Genomic DNA, 19,020 nt, shown 5'->3' with positions numbered 1-19,020 from the left:
ACAGGATTCCCACACTGCTTTTGCTCAAGCCATATCCTCTTACCCACAGCAGCGCTCTCTCTCTCTCTTTTTCTCTCTCTCTCTCTCTCTCTCTCTCTCCACAGACCTTTCAATTTTGTTTTCATTGGTGTCCTGTTTTTCCAACTAGACCATAAGCACGTGGGAAAGCTGGCACCTTTCCTCTCACTATTCAGAAATACACATCAATGCTTTAAATATGGGCTGTTTCTGTTTCTAAGTGAACCAAGGGGCAGGGATGGGAAGGGAGTTAAAGAAGATGAAACAATGTGCTTTGAATAGATGCACTGGTGAACTTCTCAAAGTACACAAACGGGTCTCAGAAGAGAGATGTCAGCCAACTGCCATCTTTGCGGACACAGAATGAGATAAGAGGACACTGGATGAATACAGAAGTCCATTCTGGCCATAAAGCACGTGAAATATGCAACTAGAAAATACTTATCTCTTGAAAAGCAAGCTTCCTTTTAGGCCAAAGGCAAAGAGTTCCAAGCAGATTATGGGCAACTGTAAAAGATCCACTTCTGGAAAATGTCCACAGGATTCAAAAAGACAAACTAGACACCAAACCACTGTAGCAGGGGTTGTTAGTCATGTCATTACCCAGCAAAATTTAGGCCTCTGGCAAGTTCACAAAATGGCTTTGAGATGATATCTTACACCAAGTGCAATAAATAAAATAATGTCACATACAAATAGCTGTCGGTTAGGGAGTCCTTTGAAGGGTCTTTTCTTTCCATTTTCTTTTTTCCTGTTTACCAAATACTTGCGTTCTCTCCACAACCAAACTGGCCGCTGGTGACTCACGCCTGTAACCCTAGCTACTCAGGAGGCTGAGATCTGAGGATCTCAGTTCAAAGCCATCCCAGGTAGGAAAGTTCATGAGACTCTTATCTCCAATGAACCACAGAAAAAGCCAGAAGTGGTGCTGTAGCTCAAGTGGTAGAGTGCTAGCCTTGAGCAAAAGGAACTCAGGGACAGTGCCCAGGCCCAGACTGGCAAAAAAAAAAAAAAGTTTGTAACCTTTCCTCTCTTTTTCTACTTTGAGCTTTCTATTTGGGTGGTACAGCATGGTGAAGAGAGCTGACCTGAGTGACAGATGCACTGGTTGATCCCTTAGCAGCTGTGTGACCTTGGCCGCAAAGAGGAAGAAAGCACAGAGCAGAGCTTAGGAAGAGAGTGGGTACTTCTGCCAGGTGACAAGTGAAAAGGGCATTTAAGGCACTGGGAGCAAGCTATACAAAGGTGTGGCAGTGTGTACAGCACTTGAGAAAGAACCATCAGGACAACATCTCAGAGCAAAGGAGGAAGTAGATACTTACAGTATGTACGTATAGAAGTATATAGGCCTCAAAATGCTTAAATAAGGATACAGGATGACCCATTGTAACAATGAGATGCACAAGACACTATGTTGAAATCGAACTTTACAACTTCAGCAAGCGGGGAGGGAAGGGATGGTAGGGGAAAAAGAAAGGAGGAGGTAACAATGTTTGATAGGAAATGTACTCATTATCGTACTCATGTAACAGTTACCCCTCTGTACAGTATTTTTACAGTAAAAACCAAAAAAAAGTATATAGGCCTCATGGGTAAAAGGAATGATGAGGGGCTCTGTACTTCCTTCTTTCTCTGTAACAACCCTTCTAGGCCACTTACCTTGTGCTGGCTAATTGCTTTACCAATAATCACTCCATTTTAATCCCTGTAACAAGCCTATGCGGGAACAATCACAATCTCCATTTTATAGATGAGGAAAAGGTCAGGGAACTTCTGTAAGCTTGCCTAGCTCATCAGAGACAGCGCCAGGGAGCGAGGCTCCAAGTCTGTGATCATATCCCTGCCCACACCCGCTAGCTAGCTAGGCTGTGCTGCCCCGCGGTTCCTAACTAGGACTATGAAGCTAGAAAGCTAAGACTTGCCTGACCTACTTGAAAGTTTCATTGTGAGATTCAAGGAAGCCATTGTAGGCCCTATTGGCTGTTAACAAATTAGCCATGCATGGCTTAAAGACAGATCCATTCTAAGCAATGAGTCATTACACAACTCCATGAGGTGTCAACATCACAGACCATTCCCAAACACCAACCTAAGTGGTACAGCCTACTACACACCTCGTCTAGTCTATGCAGCATAGCCTGTGGCTCTATGGATACAAACCTGTACAAAGTATTTACTACATTGAATGTACTGAATACAGTACAGTAACTTAAGCAACTGTACCACACAGTGGTAACTTTTTGTAGATCTAGACTTCATCACAGAGGAAAGTTACAAGGAAAAAATACTTGGCATAGCAATTTTCCAGCTCCATTATAAGCTTATGGGCCCACTATCATACAGGAACCCATTGTTGACTGACATGTCATTAAGGGGTACATGACTGTAAATGATGGGTTCACTTACTCTCTCATAACCACTACCTCCTCCCATTCCTATCTTCCTTCTCTTTCAGAATAGACAGTGGCTAAGCCAGGCACCAATGGCTCACACCTATAATCTTAGCTACTCAGGAAGCTGAGATCCGAGAATCCTGGTTCTAAGCTAACTCAGGTGAGAAAGTCTGTGACACTCTTATCTCCAATAAACTACCAAAAAAGCCAGAAGTGCAGCTGTGGCAAGTGGTAGAATGCTAGCCTTGATCACAGAAGCTCACGGACAGTTCTCAAAGCCCTGAGTTCAAGCCCCACCAGACACACCACACACACAGCTTTCTCGGGCTCCTTAGCCTGTGAGGGTCTCCATTTCCACAAAATAGTCTTGCTCACTGCCGGGTGGTGCACTGGGGACTGCAGCGCGATCCAGCACCCATCCTTCACCAGCATGCACACACTCAACATTCACCTGTCCGTCTGTGTTCCAGACCTGGGCAGTGTGCCCGCCAGCCTATGGAACTTCTCCATTTTACCCTTTCACAAGCTCCCTCCATGAAGGACAACTTATGTCCACTTGTCTACAGGAATGACGGAGGTTGGCATTTGACCCACTCTGGTGAAATCACCAGAATGCAAACTAAGTGGAGACCGTTTTCAATGTAAAATGATATTAGAATCTCCTACAAGTCAACTTTGAAAAATCTTTCATATTTGGCTCTTCTTACTGATAGATTGAATTATTAGAGTAAAATTCCAGTCTAGATAAGAAGTAACATAACCATTTAGCCTCCTGGCAAATTACATTCAGCATCCACTTTCTCAAAATGACAAATAGCAAATCTTTCAAGTGGAAAAATCTTCCAGAGCATCAAGCCAACGGTGCAATGCAGCAAGTAGTGCAAGAAAGATGTTTTCCCCCATCTCTGCAGCAAGAAGCCTGAGCTGATTACCATAAAGTAACATGACTCATATGCTAACGACCATTGGCTCCTGGAAGGCCACCAACATTTGACCTTAAGACAGCCAAGAGTTCCACAAGGACCATCTCTCTTCATCTCCTGAAATCAGCACCTTGCCTGCTCAATGTATAACAGAGAGCAGAGACTCATCACCTATGCGTTCTCTCTCTCATCATAAATCAAACTATTTCTTTAACAGAATATTCCAACAGTTTCCAATAGAATCTGAGTTTCAGAGAGATGTGATGACTTGACAAAAAGCACAACAGGACAGTGTTCAAGGTGACCCAATCCTCAGCTTTAGGCCAATTCCAGTTCCTTTGACTCTAGCAGGCATTGAACATGCGGCAAATCTTTACAGCAACTCTGCCAGATCACTACTGTTAGTCCCATTTTATGATGTGGAAGTTGAGGTCCAGAGAGCTTACTCATAGCATGGCTAAAGCAGAAATAGCTGAGCTGGAACTGAAGCCCAGATCTGTCTTACTTCAAAGCCCATGTACTTTCTATGACTGCTCTGCTACAAAATGTAGTGCCTGGACTAGTAGCACTGTTGTCACCTGTTACTAATGCAGCCTTTTCAATTCCACTGCAAAACTCAAAGTGAGATGGCATTTTCCAAGATCTCAATGCCTTTTGTGTGAACACTGAAGTTTAACAAGTTTCCAGGCTGAGTGAAATGTTGCATGCCTATAATCTCAGCACTCAGGAGGCTGAGGCAGGAAAATCAGAGTTTGAAGCCAGCCTGGGCTACATAAAAAGGCTTTTCAAGTCTGAAATACCCTGGTGAAAACATATACTAAACAAAAAATTAAATGAATGACTGGAAAGTAAAATAGACTAAAGTAAAATTGCTATTGCAATTGGAGAGGGTGAATGAGGATAAATATGATCAAAGTGGAAGGAGGGTAAAGGAGATGAAGGAGATTTGATTAGAATACATTGTATGTCGTGTATGGAAATGTCACAGTGCAATGTCTTTGTACAACTAGCATCAGCTAATAAAAAACAAACATTGTACTACAATTCTGCCTCCCTAAGTATCACTACTATAATCCCTTTCTACACATCAATGGCTCTCAAAGGGGGAGGGGGCTGGAAGAGATGAAGTTGTCCCACTAAGGACACTGAATATCTGAAGACATTTTTTTTTTTTGGGGTCGGGTAGTGGGGCCTGAACTCTGGGCCTGGGCGCTGTCCCTCAGCCCTTCAGCTCAAGTAGCATTCTACCACTTGAGCCACAGCGCCACCTCGGGCTTTTTTCTTTTTGCTTATGTGGTGCTGAGGAATCGAACCCAGAGCCTCAGGCATGCAAGGCAAGCACTCTACCACTGAGTCATCTTCCCAGCCCCTGAAGACATTTCTGGCTGTCACAACTGAGAAAGGTAGGGAGTTACACTACAATTGACCGATCTGAGTGCTAAATATCTTACAAGGCTTAGGACTGCTATCAATAATAAAGAATTATCCAGCCCTACAAAAAGAAAGAAGGGAGGGGAAAGGGAAACCAACTAGATGAGGGAAGGGGCAAGAGGGAGGGAATAAAGGGAAGAAAAGGATAGGGATGGAAGAGGGAGCATGGAAGAAAGGGAAAGAGATAGGGAAGAAAAGAGGAGATTTTCCTGGCACAATTATAGATAAAGAAATGTCGTACAAAATCTTTTTTGTTTGTTTGTTTTGTTTTTGTCCGTCCTGGGGTTTGAACTCTGGGCCTGTGTGCTGTCCCTGAGCTCTTCAGCTCAAGGCAAGTGCTCTACCACTTGAGCCCCAGCGCCACTTCCAGTTTTCTGGTGGTTAACTGGAAAGAAGAGTCTCAAGGACTTTCCTGCCCAGGCTGGCTTTGAACCGTGATCCTCAGATCTCAGCCTCCTGAGTAGCTAGGATTACAGGTGTGAGCCACTGGTGCCAGGCAAAATCCTTTTATTTCTACTAGCCAGTTTGTCGTACTCTCTCACAACACTTAAATCAAATACTAAGATAAGTTCACTCAACTATGGCCCACAGGTCAAATCCAGACTACTGCCTACACTCGTGAAATCTGAGTAAGAATGATTTTTATGTTTTAAAAATAGACTTAAAAATTCCGTATCACTTGTGAAAATCACATGAAATGCAAATTTCTGTATCCATAAAGTTTTGTGGGAACATAGTAAACACTCATTGTTTACATTTTATCTAAGGTTGTTTTTTAAAAGCAGTTTCATTTGCATATAATTCACATACTTGATGCATGTCTACAATCTTAGCATTTGGGAGGCTGGGGCAGAGGAGGATCACAAGTTAAAGGCCAGGTTGAGCCATCTAGCAAGATCCTACCTCAAAAAAAGCAAATAAATAAATAAAATCTATTAATATAACACAGTATTTTTAGCATACTCACAAAGCTGTCTAACCATTCCCACAGTCAATTTAAGAATTTTTTTGTTTATTTTGCAGGGCTGGGGATTGAACCCAAGACCTTAAGCATGCTAAGCACTTCCTCTACCACTGAGCCCAGAGGGCATTTTCAGTACCTCAAAAAGAAAGTTCTAAGTTTCTTTCTGCTTTAACTATTACTGCTTTGCCTCCACCTACAGTCTGTCAGATCTACAGTCTGTCTCTATTAATATTCCATTGTATTGATACACCACATTTTTGGGATCGTTCTTCAGGTGGTAATAACTAAGACACGGTTCTCTATTCATGTGTTCATTTCTCTTGGGTCGGTATCTATGAGTGGAACTGAGGAACTGGCAGCCTACTTCCTCTTTGCCACATCCTGGCCAATACTAAATGATCTTTTGATTCCAGGAATGTGGAATCCTGGTGGCTGACTCACTGTGGCTTTCCTGTGTATAGAGCATCTGTGTTCTACTGGAGTCAATGGCCTCTATGAGATCTATCTGTCCATCCATTTATCTATCCATCCATCCACACCACACACACACACACACACACACACACCATATATACATATAATATTTGTGTTAAAAAAAAAAAAAAAAAGTCGGCAATGGTGGCTCACACCTGTAATCCTAGCTACTAGGAGGCTGAGATCTGAGAATTACGGATCAAAGCCAGCCTGGGCAAGAAAGTCCATGAGACTCCTGTCTCCAGAAAAGCAGAAGCGGTGCTGTGGCTCAAGTAGAGTGCTAGAGTGCTAGCCCTGAGCAAACAAGCTCAGGGACAGGACCTAGACCCTGAGTTCAAGCCCATTCCCATGATTAAAAAAAAAAAAAAAAAGCTCACGTCTATAATTCTAGCCACTCAGGAGATTGAAATTTGAGATCTAAAGTTTAAAGTCAGCCTGGCTATAAAAAAAAAAAAAAAAAGAACAGACCCTTGTCTCCAATTACCCAGCAAAAAGCCAGATGTAGAGGTATGGTTTAAGTAGTAGAGTGCCAGCCTTCAGCAAAAAAAGCCCAGTGAGAGTTCAATCACTCTCACACTCACACACACACACACACACACATACACACACACACACACACACAAATTCTTGTTAAAGTCTCTTATATGATACATGACTTACTACAGTTTACTCTTACTTAATGGTACCCTCAGAAACATAAAAGTTTCCTTTTTTTGAGGAGATGAATACTTGGACTAGAACTTAGGACCTTGAGCTTGTTTACTCAAGACTGGTGCTAAGCCATTTGACCCACACCTCAAGTCTGGCTTTTTGCTGGTTAACTGGAGATGAAGCCCAACAAAATATTTTTTCTTTCTAGACTAGCCTTGGACCTCAGTCTTTTAAATCTCAGCCTCGGGGCTGGGAACGTGGCTCAGGGGTAGAGTGCTTGCCTTGCATGCATGAGGCCCTGGGTTCGATTCCTCAGCACCACATACACAGAAAAAGCTGGAAGTGGGTGCTATGGCTCAAGTGGTAGCGTGCTAGCCTTGAGCTGAAGAGTTCAGGACAGTGCTCAGGCCCAGAGTTCAAGCTCCACGACCAGCAAAAAAAAAAAAAGAAAAGAAATAGATCTCAGCCTCATGAGTAGCTAGGATTACAAGTGTGAGCCATCAGCAACAAACTAAAGGTTTTCAATTTTGATTAAGTCCTTATTATTTTTGTTCTTGTTTCTCATTCTTTTGATGTCATATCTAAAAACCCAATGTCAAATCTAAGGACATAAATATCTCCATGGCTTCTTCCAGTTTTGTTGTTCTATCTCATACTTCAGGGCTTTGCTCTATTTTGAATTGTTTATATGTGGCCTAAGGGTTTAATTTCATTTCTTTTACAGATGGCTATCCTATTGTCTCAGTACCATTTGTTGACAAGAGTTTTCAACCCCATATTAAATGGTCTTGGCATCCTTGTTAATAAATAATAAGTTGAAGCCAGGTACTGGTGGCTCATGCCTGTAATCCTAGCTACTCAGGAGACTGAGATCTAAGGATCACAGTTCAATGTCAGCCCAGGCAGGAAAACCTACTAGACTCTTATCACCAATGAATCACCAGAAAACCAGGAGTGGTGAAGTGGATCAAAATGGTAGAGTGCTAGCCTTGAGCACAAGAGCTCAAGGACAGGGCCCAGTCTCTAAGTTCAAACCCCACAACCAACAACAACAACAAAAAAAATAAGTTGGCCAAGGCATGGGTCATACCAAATGAGTTTAATCCTGAATTCAATTCCCCATACTCAAAAAGGAAAAACAAAACCAAAAACAGTTGACCATTACATGTATGGGTTTATTTCCAGATTCTCAGTTCTAGTCCATTTTCTAGCCTTAAGCCAATACCACACTCTAAATTATAGTTGTATTGTAGTGAATTTTGAAATTTGGAATTATGAGTTCTACTGATTTGCTGTTTTAAGATTGTTCTTAGCTATTCTAGTTACCTTGAAATTCCATATGATTTTAGAATCAGCTTGTCGATCTCTTTTTTTATTTTTTATCTTTACTTTTTTGGTCAGTCATGGGGCTTGAACTCTGGGCTTGGGTACTGCCCCTGCACTCTTCAGCTCAAGGAGAGCACTCTACCACTTGAGTCACAGCACCATTCTGGTTTTCTAGTGGCATATTGGAGATAAGAGTCTCACGGACTTTCCTGCCCAGGCTGGCTTTGAACCTCGATCCTCAGATCTCAGTCTCCTGATTAGCTAGGATTACAGGCTTGAGCCACCGGCACCCAGCTCAGCTTGTCGATCTCTGTCACAAGGCAAACTTGGATTCTTACAGGCTGAATGTATGGATCAATTTTCAGAATATTGCCAACTTTGTTAACTCTTACAACTTGAACAAGATATTTCCTCCTTTATTTAGATCTTAATTCCATAGTATAAATTTTGTAGTGTGTGTGTGTGTGTGTGTGTGTGTGTGTGTGTGTGTGTGTGTGTGTGCTGGTACTGGGGGGCCTGGGCACCTTCCCTGGGCTTTTTTGCTCAGAGCTAATGCTCTACAACATGAGCCACAGCTCCACCTCTGGCTTTTTGTGGTTAATGGGAGATAAAAGTCTCTCAGACTTTTTCTGCTTGGGCTGACTTTGAACCTCAATCTTCAGATCTCAGCCTCCTGAGTAGCTAGGATTATAGACATGAGCCACTAGCATCCAGCAATTTTATACTTCTTTTGTTAAGTTTACTTTGAATTATTTTAAACTTTAAATATATACAGATATATAGATATATAGATATCTTACAATTCCGGAAATCAAACCTAAGGTCTTGCACATGCTATGCAATTATTCTAACACTGAGTGAAATCCCCAGCCAACTACTCTATACTGTTTGATATTATTATAAATGAAATTTCCTTAATTTCAATTTTAGATTACTTAATGCAAGTATGTAGAATTATAACTCATTTTTGTATATTGATCTCATAGCCTGCAACCCTGCCAAACTTGTTAGTTGTAATCATTTTTAGTGGACTCCTCAGGGTCCATCTACAAGACCATATCATTTGTAAAAAGACAATTTGATTTCTCCTTGTCTAATATGCATAGCTTTGAGTATGTTTCCCTGGCCTGGCTAAAACCTCCAGAACATTGCTCAGTAAAGTAGGAAGAAGGCAGATGCTGGTGGCTCATGCCTGTAATCCTAGCTACGCAGAAGGCTGGGACCTAGATGGCTGCAGTTCAAAGCCATTCTGGGCAGAAAAGTCTACAAGACTTACTTCTAATTAACTAGCAAAATGCTAGACTGGAGGTGTGACTCAAGTGGTAGAACACCAGCTATGAACAAAGCAAGCTGAGTTCAAGTTCCAAGTACCAGAACAACAACAACAAAAAGATCCCTTCTATTGCTAGTTTATGGGTGTTATCGTCATCATAAAGCATGTTAGATTTTATCAAATGCCTTTTTATGTTTCTATTGAGATGATCATATGACTTCTATTTTTAGTCTACTAATATGTTACTTTATCCATATTAACTGAATTTTCAGCTGTTAAACCAACCTTGTATTCCTGGAATAGATTCTACTTTTATCTGGGATATAGTATTTTTATACATTGCTGGGTTTGGCTTGTTAATATTCTGTTGAGGACATTGCTGCCACATTCATAGATCTACAGTTTTCCTTGCTTGTGATGTCCTTTCTTAGCTTCAGTAACATTACCATTGTAAAGTCACAATTTTTGTAGTCCTGCAGATTGAACCCAAGGCCTGTACATACTACAAAAGAACTCTACTAATGCTTGCCTTGCATGCATGAGGCCGTGGGTTTGATTCTTCAGCACTACATAAACAGAAAAGGCCGTGAGTGGCACTGTTGCTCAAGGGTAGTACGCTAGCTCAGGGACAGTGCCCAGGCCTAGAGTTCAAGCCCTAGGACGAACAGAAAAATCAAAAGAACTTTACTACTTAAGCTATTTTAAACTATTCTCCCAGGCTGGGAAGGTGGCTCCTATGTTGCAACAGCTCAGAACCTCATTCTGTGCGTTCCTAGCAGAGGTCATTCGGCTGAATACAACCGTGGACTAATTAGAGCAAGATGTAGGTAGTGCCCTCCATAGTGCTGTATGGACAGTGGTCACGTGCCAAACAACCAGAGTCACTACAATATATTGCCAAGTGTCCACTTCCCATCAAAACAGGGTGATGTAGGGGCTGGGAAGGTGGCTCAGTGGTAGAGCGCTTGCCTTGCATGCCTGAGGCCCTGGGTTCAATTCCTCAGCACCACATAAGCAAAAAGAAAAAAGCCGGAAGTGGCGCTGTGGCTCAAGCAGTAGAGCGTTAGCCTTGAGCTGAAGAGCTGAGGGACAGCGCCCAGGCCCAGAGTTCAAGCCCTACGACCGGACCCAAAAAAAAAAAAGGTGATGTAGCACACCGGGTGTCAGTGACTCACTCCTATAATCCTAGCTATTCAGGAAACTGAGATTTGAAAACCATAGTTTGGAGTCAGCCAAGGCAGACATATTCAAAAGACTCATCTCCAGCTAATCTGCAAAAAGTTAGAAGTAGAGACATGGTTAAAGCTATGAACTCGAGGCCCTGAGTTCACCCTAGTACTGGCACAGGCAGAAGGGGGGTAGGGGAGAGAGGCAGGGAGAGGGAGAAGAGACAGAGACAGAGAGAGGAAGGGAAGAAGGGAGTGAGGGAAAGGAGGAAAGGAAGAAGTGTAACATATGTATAATAAAATTGCTCATAAGCCGGGCACAGCAGCTCAAGCCTGTAATCCTAGCTACTCAGGAGGCTGAGATCTGAGGATCATGGTTCAAAGCCAGCCCGGGCAAGAAAGTCCATGAGACTCTTATCTCCAATATGCCACTAGAAAACCAGAAGTGGCGCTGTAGCTCGAGCAGTAGAGCACTGAGCTGACGAGCTAAGGGACAATGCTCAGGCCCAGAGTTCAAGCCCCACAACTGACAGGGAAAAAAAAAAAAGCTAGCTGGGGCAGGAAAGTCCATGAGACTCTTATCTCCAATTAACCACCAGAAAACCAGAAGTGGTGCTATGGCTCAAGTGGTAGAGCACTTGCCTTGAGCTGAAGAGCTCAGGACAGCACCCAGGCCCAGAGTTCAAGTCCCACAACCAACAAAAAAAAAAAAAAAAAGCTCATAACAGCACAAAAAAGGTCAGTGGGAGCAAAGCTGTAATGGCCTACAGAAATGACTATATATGGTGAAGTGATAGCCACTAACAATGAGTTAGTGGATGTGTAAGTTTACTGGGTGTGTAAGTTATTGGGTATGTAAGACATAAGAAGCATAATAATAATCCACAAAGAATGGAATTATGTGTGAGTAGTATTTCTATATATCACTCAAACTAAATAGTATAAATCTGAAGTTGATTCTGGAAAGTTAGGATCATATAGTAAGTGCTAGAGGAACTATTTAAAAAGAAATCTAGCCAGGTGCTGGTGGCCCATGCCTGTAATCCTAGCTACTCAGGAGGCTGAGATCTGAGGATTGCAGTTCAAAGCCAGCCTGGGAAGGAAAGTTCATGAAACTATTATCTCCAGTAAACTGGAAGTGGCGTTGTGTCTCAATATTAGAGCGCTCACCTTGAGCTGAAGAGCTGAGGGATAGTGCCCAGGCCCAGAGGTCAAGCCCCACGACCAACCAAAAAATAATAATAATAAATTAATTAAATAAAATGAAATCTAAAAAATATAGTGAAATAATAAATACTTTGCCGAGCACCAGTGGCTCATGCCTATAATTCTAGCTACTCAGGAGGCTGAGATCTGAGGATCACCATCCAAAGCCAGCCTGGGCAGGAAAGGCTGTGAGACTCTTATCTCCAATTAACCACCAGAAAACCAGAAATAGCACTGTGGCTCAAAGTGGTAGAGGACTAGTCTTGAGCAAAAAGATCAGAGACAGTGCCCAGGCCCTGAGTTCAAGCCCCGTGACCACCAAAGAAAGCTTAAAAATAAAAAGAATTAAAAATTAAATAAATTTACAGATTTCAATCTCTCAAATACTTGCTTGAGCGAGATCTAAAATACAACTGGACATGATAATTTATATAAGTCTCTAGGCATTCACACACACAACAGACTAAAGGAGAATACTCAGGAGAGGTACCTAAACACAACTTTGCTGAACCCTTTAAATACTATTTATCAAAACAAATTCCAGGAAATGGAAATATGGGATTTTTTTGTTGATGGTGATGATGGTAGAGGTGTCATTTGTTTTCACATTTGGGTTTTATTTATTTTTGTTGTTGTTTTGTGTCTTTTGAGGATGAGTAGGGGAGTGCAGAAATGGAAGGGTAATCAAATGCAGTCAAGATCAACAGACACTATGTGGAAATTAGCCATACAACACTGACAGGAAACAGAAACTGGGGAAAAGCCAAGGAAGGGATGACATTGTTCAAAAAAAAAAAAAATATATATATATATATATATATATATATTCATTACCTGGCTCATGAAACAGTAACCCCTCTGCACAACACCTTAATAATAACAATAAGATTTTAAAAAATATTTGCTATGGGCTGGGAATGTGGCTTAGCGGTAGAGTGTTTGCCTAGCATGCATGAAGCCCTGGGTTCAATTCCTCAGTACCACATAAACAAAAAAGCCAGAAGTGGTACTGTGGTTCAAATGGTAGAATGCTATCCTTGAGCAAAAGAAACTCAGGGACAGGACAGTACCCAGGCCCTGAGTTCAAGTCCCAGGACTGGCAGAAAAAAAAAGGATATGAGCCGGGCGCTGGTGGCTCACGCCTGTAATCCTAGCTACTCAGGAGGCTGAGATCTGAGGATCGCGGTTCAAAGCCAGCCCGGGCAGGAGAGACCGTGAGACTCCTATCTCCAATAAACCACCAGAAAACCGGAAGTGGCGCTGTGGCTCAAGTGGTAGAGTGCTTGCCTTGAGCTGAAGAGCGGAGGGACAGCGCCCAAGCCCAGAGTTCAAGCCCCACCCCACAATGGGGGGGGGGGGGGGAGAGCAAGAAGAAAAAAAGGGAGGAAGAGGAGGGAAAGAGAGGAAAGGGAAAGGTGGAGAGGGGAGGGGAAAGGGAGGGGGAGGTGAGTTGTTGGGGGGGATGACAGTGGTTTCAGTAGCTCTCTTCCCTTCCCACGAACACATTCAATTGTTAAACTCAACAATTTGGGGCTTATGGCTCTATTATTGTCAACAGTGCCCAGAGGCATAACTTGTTGCACAAACTATCCTATCAATGATGGCTGTTTTGAGAGAGTGTTTGTGAGCTCTTCTCTTGTCTGACACTTCAGATCCCAGCAGGGCTCCTCCCACCTGTCTTGTTTCTCCATCATTTCTTAGCAACTGGAAGACCAGTGGTCAAAGGCTGTATCATCTCCATTAAATCCACTAAAACTACTACTCTGGAGTACCTTTAAGCATGAACTTCTCCACACTGAGTTGCAGCTGCAGTTACTTCTTTGGGAAAAGATTAAGAGCCATCTGGGTTTGTGTTGGTTTTGGGAGGACATTGGTGCTAGGAAATTAAATCCAGAAGGACAGGGGCCAGTGGCTCACACCTGTAATCCTAGCTACTCAGGAGGCTGAAATCTGAGGATCATGGTGCAAAGCCAGCCAGAAAAGTCCCCGTGAGACTCCCCCCCTCTTTTTTTTTTTTTTTTTTTTTTGGTCATGGGTCTTTTTTTTTTGGGTCCAGTCATGGGGCCTGAACTCTGGTCCTGGGCGCTGTCCTTCAGCTCTTCAGCTCAAGGCTAGCACTCTACCACTCTGAGCCAAAGCGCCACTTCTGGCTTTTTGCTTATGTGGTGCTGAGGAATCGAACCCAGGGCCTCATGCATGCAAGGCAAGCACTCTACCACTGAGCCACCTTCCCAGCCCCTGGTCATGGGTCTTGAGTGTTAGGTCTGGGCGCTGTCCCTGAGCTCTTCAGCTCAAGGCAAGCGCACTACCACTTTGAGCCACACCACTACTTCTGGTTTTCTGGTAGTTAATTGGACATTCCTGCTCAGGCTGGCTTTGAACCGTGATCCTCAGATCTCAGCTTCCTGAGTAGCTAGGATTACAGGTGTGAGCCACGAGCACCCAGCCCCTGGAAACTCTTATCTCCAATTAACCGCTCAAAAACCAGAAGCAGTGCTGCTGCTCAAAGTGGTAGAGTACAGGCCTTGAGCAAAAAAGAGCTCAGGGACAGCACCCAGGCCCAGCTCAAACCCCATGACTGACAATAAAATAAAATTATAAACCCAGGACATGTACATGTGTTCTACCACACTGAGCTACACCTTCCTCCTGGAGCTGCTTTAAGCTAATAAAAAATCTCTGAGCCCAGGATGCTACAGATAGGAAAGTAAGACAAGCTTCTCTGAGTGACAGCACCACTATAGGACTGAGCACTTGAAAGGGAGCTCACTAGCCTGGGGTCTTTCAGCTTGCCTGCCCTACAGTAAAACCACAACCTCATAAGCAGGGGCTAGAGTGGTTGGGGTCTAAGTTAAGCCCTGTTCCATAGCAGGGTCTGCATGGAAGAAGGAAGCCCCATGGCACAGGCACTCACCCACCACTTAGCCTCAGCAACAAGTGGCTGTGTGTAGGATGTGGAAAACTGACATCCTGTTCTCTGTCCTTCTTGGGAGCAAAGTAATCTGATGAGGAGCTGGGGGGGGTTGGGGGGGGGGGGCAGAGGGAGGGGGTAAAGGGCGGGGTCCTGTGTTTCAGGACACAGCAGCTGAATGGATTCTCTATCTCACAGAGCTGAGAAGGGAAAAGGAAGGAGGGGTTCCAATTCCATTGACTCTAGACTTTCTTATCAAGTTTTATAGATTTCTTGGATAAGTAAGTCTACATTTGGTGTATGCCCTTAGAACCATTCCCAAAAGGTATAAATACTTGGGTTTAAAAATAAATAGGGACTGGGAAGGTGGTTCAGTGGTGGAGCGCTTGCCTTGCATGCCTGAGGCCCTGGGTTGGATTCCTCAACACCACATAAGCAAAAAGAAAAAAGCCGGAAGTGGCACTGTGGCTCAAGTGGTAGAGCGCTAGCCTTGAGCTGAAGAGCTGAGGGACAGTGCCCAGGCCCAGAGTTCAGGCCCCATGACTGGCCCCCACCAAATAAATAAATAAAGCCAGGTACCAGTGGCTCCCATAATTACTCAGGAGGCTGAGATCTGGTTCAAAGCCTGGGTAGAAAAGTCTGTGAGACGCATATCTCCAATTAACCAACAGAAAATTGGAAGTGGTTCTGTGGCAAGTGGTAGAGCGCTAGCCTTGAGCTGAAGAGCTAAAGGACAGTGCCCAGACCCACAGTTCAAGCCCCAAGACCGACTAAATAAATAACAAAATAAAATTACTTGAGGGTTGGGAAGGTGGCTCAGTGGTAGAGCGCTTGCCTTGCATGCCTGAGGCCCTGGGTTCAATTCCTCAGCATCACATAAGCAAAAAGAAAAAAGCCAAAAGTGGCACTGTGGCTCAAGTGGTAGAGTGCTAGCCTTGAGCTGAAGAGCTGAGGGACAGCACCCAGGCCCAGAGTTCAGGCCCCACGACCGGACCCAAAAAAAAAAAAAGATTACTTGAGTTGGGTTGGGCATGATGGTGCATGCCTGATCCAATGAGTTTCACCAAGAAGCAATCAATCCAATTTTCTGCAAGCAGACGTCAGCCAGGGCCCTTGAACTCAATTTTCACACACTCTACCTAGACACAGCAGCAGATCCCACAGGTTCAGGGCTCAGTACCACAAGATTGTCTATCCGTCTCCCCACTCTACACACACACACACACACACACACACACACACACACACACACACACACACACACACACACACACACACACACACACACACACACACACACACACACACACACACACACACACACACACACACACACACACACACACCCCTCAAGCTGAGTCTTCACAAAAACCAATTGGGGAGAATAAAAAAAAAAAATCTGAGCTTGTGGCTGGGCCACCGATGGCTCACACCTGTAATCCTAGCTACTCAAGAGGCTGAGATCTGAACATCACGGTTCAAAGCCAGCCCGAGCAGGAACGTCAGTAAGACTCTTATCTCCAACTAAACACCAGAAAACCGGTGCTGTGGTTCAAGTGGTAGAGTGCTGGCCTTGAGCTGAAGAGCTCAGGGACAGAGCCCAGACCCAGAGTTCAAGACCCATGATAGATCTCCTCCTCCCCACCAAAAAAGCTGAGTTTGGGCTTCTGACCAACTAGCTACAAAACATGGTTCCCACTTGCACTCTCTGGGTTCAGTTAATTTGCTAGAGAACCTTATAGAACTCAAAAATCACTTGGGTTTACCTATTTATTATCAAGGCCACAGATGAAAAAATGCATAAAGACATGGGGGAGGGGTGCAGAACTTCTATGTACTCAGCTGGAGCACTGACGCTCCAGGAAACTGGACTGGTTCAGCTATCTGCAAACTCTCTCCTTTGGAGTTTTTGGAGGCTGTACGACACAGGCATGGCTGATTAAATCAGCCATTAGAGATCAACTTTTATTTTCCCCTGATACCATGGCTTCAACTAGGGCCTCACTCACCCTCTGTTAGCTTGCTCATAGCTGGTGCTTTACCACCTGAGCCACACCTCCATTTTGTTGTTGAGCATTTTGTTGGTTACATAGACATGGAGTCTCTAGGATTTTTCTGCCTCTGGCTTTGAACCACGATCCTCCAGATCTCAGCCTCCAAAGTAGGTAGGATTACAGGCTTGAACCACTCAGGCCTAACATAGGCATCAACTTAACCTTCAGTCCCTCTCCCTTCTCCTCCAGACTGAGGGAATGGAGCTGAAAAGTTCCAGACCTCTTAAAAAGCTTTGCTCTTTCAGGTGACCGAATCTCAATCCTAAACTACCTCAAGGTAAGCAACCTCCAGCTATGAGGTTGAGCCAGCTTCATTAGCTCATTAGCACACAAAAAGAAAACTTATCACTGGAGATTCCAAGCATTTTAGAAGTAGCAACCCAAGAAACCAGACCAAATATTCCTCAGTCACAGAGTTTTGTTAAGAGTTAAATACGTGAAAGACTGGCGTTTACAAAGTATCTAAGCTGGGACTGTAGCTTCGTGGTTCAGTACTTGCCCTAGCATGCACAAAGGCCCTGGGGTTAGATCGCCAGCCACAGCCAAAAAAGAAAAAAAGAAAGTATTTAGCAAATCATGATAGAAAGTAAGTGTAAGGTGCCGCCTCCTTCCCTCAAAGTTTCTTCCAGAAAAATGTAAGCTTTGGGAAAAGCGAAACAAGTATTAACTTTGCAACGAACGAGATGAAACTTCTTAACATCAAGAACGCCTTTTAGTAGTAGTTAGCTACTACTACAAGAATTCGCTACCACGAAAGCTTCTCCCAGCCTCTTCCAATAAACAATGAATGAGCTGCAACCAAAAGGAAAATGCTAAAAAAAAAAAAAAAAAAACAAACCTAAGAGCTGCGCGTGGGAAAAAGAAAGAAGAGAAAACAACAGAAGCAATGAACTTTAACTGATAGGTCTGGGCCCCGACGGCCCCTTCCCCTCCGCCGGGTCGGCCGGGCCTGCCAGGTCTCTAACCTATGCCCCGAGGAGGACCCACAGCGAACCGCCCGGGCCCCCGGGTCACCCCGGCCGGGTACCTCGCAGTTGAACTCCATCTCGGCATCCATGGTGACGATCCGCACCGTGAACGTCTTGGGCTGCTTCCTCTTGAGCGAGCTGAAGCTCATGCGGGAGGCGATGGCCCCGGCCATGGCGCGCGGGGCGCGGGGCGCGGGGCGCGGGGCGCGGGCCGGGCCCCCTCTCCCGCCGCACCCCGCCCCGAGGCCTGGCGCTTCGGACCGCTTAGCCCCCCTGGAGGAGCCGCGCAGGCCTCAGGGTCACCATGGTGGCCGGCCGGCCGGCCCCGGAGCGACGCGGGCTGCGTGGGTCCCCCGCGGCGGCCAGCATGGGCCGCGAGGACGCAGCCCCGGGAGCCGAGAGCGGGGACCAGGCCCTGACGTGGGGGGAGACGAGCGCCGGCGTCCGGGGTGCTCGAGCCGCGGACGGCGAAGAATGCCCCGGGACAGGAACCTTAGACGGCGGCGGCCACGACGCCGCGCGCCTCTCAGCGGCCAACCGGGGTCGCGGGGCCGCGCTGGAACCGGGCGCGCACGCGCGTGCGCGGGGCTGTCACCGTCTTCGCTCCGCGTGCCCGCGGGAAGCGCCCCCCCTCCCAGAAGCGGCGAGCCTACACCGGCCCCGCCCTCAGGCCCACCAGAACGCTACACACTGTGTAACCAAACCCAATAGCTAGTGCTCAGGCCTTGTAATTGGCTTAAAACTCAGGGGGAGGTGGGACTTTTACTCAATTCCGCCCCCTCCAGGGCAACACCACCAATTGGAAGTTCCGCTCTAGCTATACAGGCGCGGGCCTGTGCTCGGCGCTGAGTAGCTACAGCGCCAGTCACTCCGAATGCTTTTGTTCTAAAAAGGTACGCCTACTCTAGCAAGATTGGTTGAGGCGTTGGCGTCTTCCTCGCTTTTCCCGGGACAATTCGAGGAGGCGGCGCTGGAATCAGGGCCTTCGGCACAACGCCCCACGGGGCTTGCCTTTCGGAGCCCAGGACGGATTTTCCGATTTGGCACTAAATTACAGGCACTGATCCAGGCCATTTCTCAAACTTTTAAACCACCACCGGGCACCGATGGCTCACACCTGTAACCCTAGCTGCTCAGGATGCTGAGATCTGAGGATCGCGGTTCGAAGCCAGCCTGGGAAACTCATCTCCAAGGAACCACTAAAAAAAAATCTGATGTGGCCGGGCGCCGGTGGCTCACGCCTGTCATCCTAGCTACTCAGG

General features: G+C 45.3%; 1 protein-coding gene across 3 annotated transcripts in view; it reads right to left on the bottom strand.

Annotated features, from left to right (window-relative positions):
• The window catches only part of Nf2 (neurofibromin 2), a 99,852-nt gene extending 81,850 nt beyond the window's left edge, over positions 1–18,002 (bottom strand). For all 3 annotated transcript variants that reach the window (XR_006145485.1, XM_042667639.1, XM_042667638.1), the window contains exon 1: positions 17,818–18,002. Coding sequence is in view for 2 of the 3 variants with exons in the window: in XM_042667639.1 (XP_042523573.1) it covers positions 17,818–17,931 (114 nt within the window). In the remaining variant the exon portion in view is untranslated. The remainder of the gene's footprint in view (positions 1–17,817) is intronic.
• Positions 18,003–19,020: the final 1,018 nt, after the last annotated feature.

Source organism: Dipodomys spectabilis, unplaced genomic scaffold (genome assembly GCF_019054845.1).
Source record: "Dipodomys spectabilis isolate Male_0828 unplaced genomic scaffold, ASM1905484v1 ptg000416l, whole genome shotgun sequence".
NCBI classification, from domain to species: domain Eukaryota; kingdom Metazoa; phylum Chordata; class Mammalia; order Rodentia; family Heteromyidae; genus Dipodomys; species Dipodomys spectabilis.
Note: the sequence above shows the minus strand (reverse complement) of the source record. Positions and strands in the feature narration are given on the sequence as shown.